At 39.3% G+C, this 7,419-nt stretch overlaps 2 protein-coding genes across 3 annotated transcripts in view; both read right to left on the reverse strand.

The window, feature by feature from the left end:
* LOC111449491 (intron-binding protein aquarius-like) overlaps positions 1 to 2,372 on the reverse strand; it is a 12,083-nt gene extending 9,711 nt beyond the window's left edge. Inside the window, exons 1-3 of the mRNA XM_023089402.1 lie at positions 1,614 to 2,372; positions 963 to 1,052; positions 75 to 137 (exon numbers count right to left, since the gene is read on the reverse strand). Coding sequence (XP_022945170.1) covers positions 75 to 137; positions 963 to 1,052; positions 1,614 to 2,030 — 570 coding nt within the window. The 5' untranslated portion in view covers positions 2,031 to 2,372. The remainder of the gene's footprint in view (positions 1 to 74; positions 138 to 962; positions 1,053 to 1,613) is intronic.
* Positions 2,373 to 3,493: 1,121 nt separating this feature from the next.
* LOC111449756 (scarecrow-like protein 3) lies at positions 3,494 to 6,461 on the reverse strand. Of its 2 annotated transcripts, XM_023089791.1 has the most exons (3): positions 5,999 to 6,460; positions 5,847 to 5,908; positions 3,494 to 5,114 (listed from the first exon to the last, which is right to left on the reverse strand). In XM_023089791.1, exon 3 carries the CDS (start codon positions 5,104 to 5,106, stop codon positions 3,694 to 3,696), a length of 1,413 nt encoding a protein of 470 aa, XP_022945559.1. In that variant the 5' UTR covers positions 5,107 to 5,114; positions 5,847 to 5,908; positions 5,999 to 6,460; the 3' UTR covers positions 3,494 to 3,693. The 2 variants fall into 2 exon arrangements, with proteins under 2 accessions (XP_022945559.1, XP_022945560.1); XM_023089792.1 differs by lacking the exon at positions 5,847 to 5,908 and having other exon boundaries at positions 5,999 to 6,461.
* Between the last annotated feature and the right edge of the window lie 958 nt (positions 6,462 to 7,419).

Raw genomic sequence — 7,419 nt, forward strand, 5'->3', positions numbered from 1 at the left:
CCCCCCCCCCCAAACACACATAAAAATCCAGAAGGTATTGTTGAACAACTAAATTACAATCAGCGTGCACATACCTGAAAGGCATTAATCATGAAAACAAGATAATTTGTCTTCTCTGCAATGCTTATTTCTCTTCCCTACATCATAAATAGAAGTAATTATAGTTCCAGATAAAAAGCTGATAAATTAAGGTCTAAAATAACAAAAAAAATGAAGCACTTTATGGCCTACACCATAAGAAAAAGACATCCATATGATGACGTAAAAAGTAAAACTTCAAAAACTTACAATAAGGAGGAGGAATGATTTAAGCAGAACCTCTAAAATACAAAAAAGCTGAAGCCCAATCATCGGCATAAAGTAAATCGACAGCTTATCCTATTTATAACATATTAAAGTTCTGCCCCATGCAACCCATATTTGGGAAGTAAGAGGCACAACTGTGAAAAATAATTGAAATCTCCTGCTTTGAAACCAGATAAGAGACACCAATTCAGGCCAAGAACAAGCATGGAGACTCTTTCGCTACAAGACATTAGCGGTATTAGAACTTCCCTAGACTATGAGTTAAGTAAAGAAGTGGACTTTCTTCAGGATTTTGAGCCCCTCCAAAGACGAGAAAGAAAACCCCAATCTATTTGGACCTTCGTAACTAAATCTTTTCATAATTATCTCTATTTCCAATCTAAGTGACTAGAGCTCTTTTTTTCCTATAATTTTCATTTTTTGGTTACTACATTCCCTGGACCAACCTCTATTTTTGTGTCGCTCATCATGCATACATTCCTCTGGATGCCAATGGTTTCTCAATGAAATATATAAATACACATATAAATAATCACCCAATGGTCAATCAAGATTAAAGTATAAAATGAAGGTTGATAATATTTCCGCAAAAAGAATCATTCAAACAAGTCTCACAAGCATGGCATGCATAACAAGTCAAACAAAAGAAAACTAACCTCCTTCAGTCGAAGAACCCTCTCAAGAAACCCCTTGAAGACATCCTTCCGATCATAAAAACAGACCCAAGCTGCTACGTTCTCTCGAAACTACAAGAACAAATCTCAATTCTTACGTCTCATAGCAGTTTTAAATAATGAGCATTCCCCAAAATGACATTTTTTTATTTAGAAGAAACAAAATATAATATAGTGTTTCAATAAATTACAACCTAAAAACAACAATACAAGAATGGTAAAGCTCTTTCTAGATGAGCTCTTATGATCTTCATTTCGATGACCACCGACCAGATGAGCTTTCTAGCTTGTTAGTTGTCCCATAAAACTAATTAAATTGTGGAGGTTCGTTTCACTCCATTTTAGTAATTTCCTAGTCACCAATAAAGAAAACCCCTGGTTGGAATGTCATGTTGAGCAGCTGAAGTCTACCTGAAAACAAGCACTTCTTCCAAAAGAACATTCTTCCAGAAACCATGAATTATCAAAGCTCATTGCAACATCAAGTCATTTCGAAATAGCATGCAACAGCTTTACATTTCCGGTGAGATTCTTAATAGGTTTCCCATTCTAACATAACAAGAATGCTTTGACGGATAAATACTCAGAACAACAGATTGTGAGTTTAAGAAAGTTTCTTCACAGAAGAATTACCTTTTCATTGACCATGAGTATCATCGACATTACATGCTCAAACATCGCAGTCTCCGGATCAAAATTAGGCCACAAATAGTTCTCCAAGTACTGACTGACCTCCAAAATCATCACCCTCTGTAGAGGCACAGTCTTCCGCCCCTCCGTAATCGAAAGCTCCGTCTCATAAATCTTCTTTACCAATTCTGGATCAAAAGGCTCCTTCGGCTTCGAAGGATCCCTCACTTTCGACCAGTTCTCCGCCGCAATCTTCGTCAGCCGGTCTCGCTGAATCTCCGATAGCGTTATCGTGTTAGGCAGTGTCGCACTAGGCTTAGACTCCACAAGCTTATCGTCGACCTGGTTGGACTCAACAGGGTACTCCGCCACTCTGTGACGCTTGAAATCATAAACACCAGTTCCATATACCTTCGGCATTGTAAGTGGCCGAAAACCTTAACGTATGCGCCGGAGGAAGGGGATTCTAGGGTTTCGGAATTCAGAAAATCTGTGCAGGGTTTTAGCTAGAGTGATGGATTTACTGAAGGATAAACCTCGGGAGCTAGGTTTCGAAGCAGCAGCAGAGTCGGTGAAATCGGCCTTGTGCCACGGCGGAATCGGTGAACGGCGACAATATTCACGATGACGGTGGGATATTAGTGACTGGAGAGGAGGCGCCGGCGTCGGCGTTAAATGGCCATCACACGACCAGAACCGGTGATCGTCATATATCTTCTAATTCCAACCCCACGGCGTTTGGAACTCGAAAATTAATAAATTTTCAATAGAATTTCCACAAATACATGTTTTGTACTAATAAAATGAATTTATTTTCTAATAATTGTTGCTTAAAATACTAAATTAATAAAATTACTTAATTTCACATTTTATCTCAAACTATTTAAAATACATGAAATACGGATTTAAAGGTACGAACAAAAGGAACTCCAGACTGTGGAACTCCCTATAGCCAACAGCCCACTTGTGTCTCTACCTCGACCTACATCAAGCTCTACCTGAAAAGAAAATTGAAGCAAGAGGGTTGAGTATATGCAAGTAGTATCAAAGCTAGACACCGAATGATGTGCCAACGAGGACGCTAGCCCCCTGGGGAGTAAATTGTGAGATCTCACATCGGTTGGAGAGTAGAACGAAGCATTTCTTATATGAGTGTGGAAACCTCTCCTTAGTAGACACGTTTTAAAACTTTGAGGGGATGCCCAAAAAGCCCAAAGACGACAATATCTGCAAACGGTGGACTTAGGCTGTTACAAATGGTATTAGAACCAGACAACAAGTGGTGTGCAAGCATGGACGTTGGACACCAAGGGGGGTGGATTATGAGATCCCACATCGGTTGGAGAGGATAACGAAACATTCCTTATAAGGGTGTGGGAGCCTCTCTCTAGCGGATGCACTTTAAAACATCGAGGGAAACCCTCTTGCCCAAAGAAGACAATATCTACTAACGGTGGGCTTGGAATGTTACAAATGGTATCAGAGCTAGACATCGAACAGTGTGCTAACGAGAACGTTTCCCCCAAGGGGAAGTGGATTGTGGAAAACGAAGCATTCCTTATAAGGGTTGGAAACCTCTCCTTAGCAAACACGTTTTAAATCCTATAAAGAAAACTCTCTTACCCAAAGAGGACAATATCTACTAGTGATATGTTTGAGTTGTTACACATGTTTATTGCCCTTATAGTCTTCAAATGCTAGAGTTGTCTCTCCAATACAAGGTAGTCCGAAGAACATATCAACTTTATTCAACAAATTTTTTTGACTTTCTAGGACTTGAAACTATAAACTTCAATAATCGAGACTAATTTAAAAATTTATTGAGCAGGTCTCACTTTGACTAGTCACCCTCTTTCCGAGCCTAAAAAATGAAACTGAGATGGTAAAAAGTACACAGACTAAAATAGAACAAGTCGAGCGTTCTTACAACTATTATGTACAAAAATGGCGAGCTTAGAAACCGAAGAAAAAAAAAAAAAAACACCCATGAAGAACCTTGTTACAATATGCATTGTTGAGGAAGTGAAGTCCTTGAGCACAAACAAAAATTGGTTACAAAAAGGCTATCAAATCATCATCATAATCAGCTTTGCCTTTGAAACCCCCAGGCTGATACAGAAAAAAGTGGCCTATCTTGCCAACAAATGAACAAAAATCCATTCTCTTCTTTGATTTTATATCCATCATATCCATTGCTCTGCAACAATCTATTCCCCAGAAACATACTATTATAACTCAATCCAACCCTCCCAAACCCCACGCTTTCGAATCGTACTATCCATTTCTCGAGCTTTTCGTGTCTCTCCCTTCTCTCCGCTCCCTCGCAAGCAATGATGTTCTTTATTTCCTCTCCTAAAAGCATCTTCTCCACCCTTTGTCGCTCGATCGACGACCTCGACACCGTTGATTCCAAGCAATCAAACAATGCAGCATAGAAGTTTAGTGCTTCTAGTACTCTCTCCATCAACCCTGATCCATTCAGGTTTGATTCTTGCTCTGTTATTACCATCACTTTTGGAGATAGCCCCCACAGTGCATTCAAAAAACTATTCATCTTTTGTGAAGGATTCAATCCTGATGGCGAACATACCGACGCTGAATCCGGGCTACTACTAAAAACTTGCAACGAATCTGTTTCCAGCCACTCTCCGAGTGTTCGCTGCTTCATACGTAGGAGCTTTTGCAAGTTCTTCGATGCAGATGGCGATGTTTTTGTCTTATCGTCGTCCGTGGCTAAAATCGTGTGAAGTTCGAGTACTGAGCTCACTGCGAGTGCTTCTCCTGTCTTCACCCTTAAACTTTCAAGGTCGAGATTCTCTAACTTGCTAACAACTGGGGTGAACTGAAATGGTATGTCCCATTTTTCGGCCTCTTCGGTTAGCCGAACAGCCATTTGTTCCAACACCTCCTTCTGTTCGTGAATTCCGGTTATTCTCACGTGGGGCGGACCGTCTGGTCGGTCTTTCAATGTCTGAAGAAGGTTTATCCATTGAGCAGGCTCACATGATTTGAAATCAATAATATGAATCATCCTTTCTCCCTCCATAGCTTCTATGATAGCCTGATTAGTTATCACATATGCAAGCTTCAAGAAAGGACATAGCTCAAAGAACAATCTCTGAGCGAGAATCTCTTCCGGGACCGACAATATTTTGGTCGAGTTCAAGGCTTTGTGTAAGCCTGGCCATGACTTGAGTATCCGATCGGCGAGTGCCTCGGTGAAGTAGGCAGCAATCCGCTGCATTGTGTCCCCGTCGGGCGAAGCTAGGTGGGAAATTTGCTCGAGGCCAACGTTGGCATTTTCGATGTTACCAATGGCAACTTGGTTGGCACAGGCAAGAAGGAGGTGAATCAGACATAAGCCCCTCTCTTCAGATTTGAGCTCCCTTAGAAAAGGGTATGGCGATCCTATACCAGGCGATAACGACCACGGAAAGAGCTGCAACGGCGATGAAGTTACTGACGACGACCCCTCCCCGTTAAACATTCCTGCCATTAAAGTACCTGGCCGGGATAAACAGAAACACACTATTTCAACAAAGACAAGGATGGAGAAGAGTGAAGCAACAACAGTGCAAAAATTATAACAAATCCTTAGTTCATCGAGGAAATAGCATAAAGTTCACTTAATCTTGCTAAAACGGCTCGAGTCTACCGCTAGCCGATATTGTTTTCTTTGAGCTTTCCCTTTTAGGCTTCCCCTCGAGGTTCTAAAACCGTCTGCTAGGGAGAGGTTTCCACACCCCTATAAAGAATGTTTCGTTCTCCTCCATAACCAACGTGGGATCTCACAATTCACCCCTTTCATTCAAGGCCCAACGTCCTCACTGGCTCTCGTTCCTCTCCCCAATCGACGTGGTATCTCACAATCCACCCCCTTCATGACCCAACATCCTCACTCACTCTCGTTCCTCTCCACAATCATACTCATGCTTCAACTCATTTGCAATCCTCAAAAAGCCTAAAAAACGCCACAAAGTTCAAGAAGCAAGCAACCCAGTTCATCAGACTAATCCAAACGAAGCTATAAACTCATCATCCAGCAAAAGACTCAACAGATAACCAAAAGAAACCAGCAAAAACAGCATATCAAACCCAATCAACAGCAGAAAACAACACAAATCCATCACTTCAAATCATCCAAACCACTAATCCCCAGAAGCCAACAATCAAAACCCATTAACCCAAATCATAAAAACTCACAAAAAAAAACTCAAAACAAAGAGAAATAATCACCAGAAGAGGATCAAACACGAATCGAAACAACGATCGAAGAACCCCAGAACAGAAGAAATGGTCTATCTCCACAAAACAAACCAGAAAATCAATTTCATGAGAAGAACATAGGGTTAAAGACGAAGGGTTTTGATGAAGAACAAACAGAGCACCCTGGAATCAAAGCCTTTGTCTGGAACGACTTTTCCATGGCTGCATTAGAGACAGACAATACAAGGGTATGGTTTTTGTCGCCATTGATTTGGCCTTCATTGGTAGGATCAGAAGAATAAGGAATTTGAGACGAAGAAATAGCTTAATTTCTCTCTCTTTCTTCATCTCTCAAGAAACCCACCTAGATTTTCCCTCTACAAATTCATATTCTTCTCTCAAAATTGATGGGGTTTTGTCAATATCTGAAGTGGATGCGAATAAGAGCTGGCCACAATTTGGAAGGACTTGAGAATTTACCACCGATCCAAACATGCCCTAACAAAACAAAACAACCACCCGCTGTTGTTGCTTAGTGGGTGATAGTGGGAATTGCGAGGAGGCCTTTTCTTTTTTTTCTTTTCTTTTTCTAAATGAATCCAAAACGCATACACCTCCCCCACTTTCTTACCACTCCCAGACAAAGAGACAACTGAATTGAGCAAAACCCCAAAACTAAATAGAACTTTCAACTTTACCTACCTCTCATACTGTTTGCTTTTCTTAACAAAACCACTTATGTTGTCTTTCCTATTGCCTTTTAAATTTTTGTTGGTTTTTATTCTAATTTTAAACAACTTTTTTTTTTTTTTTTAATAATCTGATTCCCGACCCGACTCGGGTATGATATTGTCCGATAGTGTTTCTGGTTTATGTACTCGTGATCTTCTCCGTAATTAGTCAATGTCAGATTTCAAGACATCTCGAGTAAAGCGAAGTGTAGTAGTTTTTAATGAGTGTTTTGTAACCATCTATGGCGTTTCTTCAATATCTGCAATCCAACTTCTTTCGGGGCCCAGCGTCCTCGCTGGCACTCGTTCCTCTCTGGGATCTCACAATCCACCCCCCATCAAGGCTCAGCGTCTTTGTTGGTAGTAATGGTTTTTGCTTCAATAAATTTCTATTGAAAAAGATATCTACAAATTACAATTTGTACCCTCCAAAAAAAAGGCATTTTACACATTGGGTCCTCAAATTTTGGCACATTTACAACACCACCAATAAATTCTTGCAAATTAGCATCAACTTTATTCTTTTTCTTTTTTATAATTTCTTGCTTTTTAAAAGTAAAATATTGAATATTATTTATATCAAATTATTTGGTGTTATTTAAGTAAATAATTTTCCTTTTTTTCCCAAAAAAAACTAGGGTTTTTTAAATAACATTTTTCTTATTTGTCCAATTCTTGTTGGAAAACTTTTGAAAATTAACGAATTTATAAAAGTATTATTCTAAAAACAACATGTATTAAAAAACGTGCGAATATTTATAGGAAAAAGTAAGAATAAATTTTTATAAGGTATAATTGTCAATAATAATAAATATATATATATATATATATATATATATATATATATATATATATATATATATATATATATA

Source organism: Cucurbita moschata, unplaced genomic scaffold (assembly GCF_002738365.1).
Source record: "Cucurbita moschata cultivar Rifu unplaced genomic scaffold, Cmos_1.0 Cmo_Scf00011, whole genome shotgun sequence".
Taxonomy (NCBI): domain Eukaryota; kingdom Viridiplantae; phylum Streptophyta; class Magnoliopsida; order Cucurbitales; family Cucurbitaceae; genus Cucurbita; species Cucurbita moschata.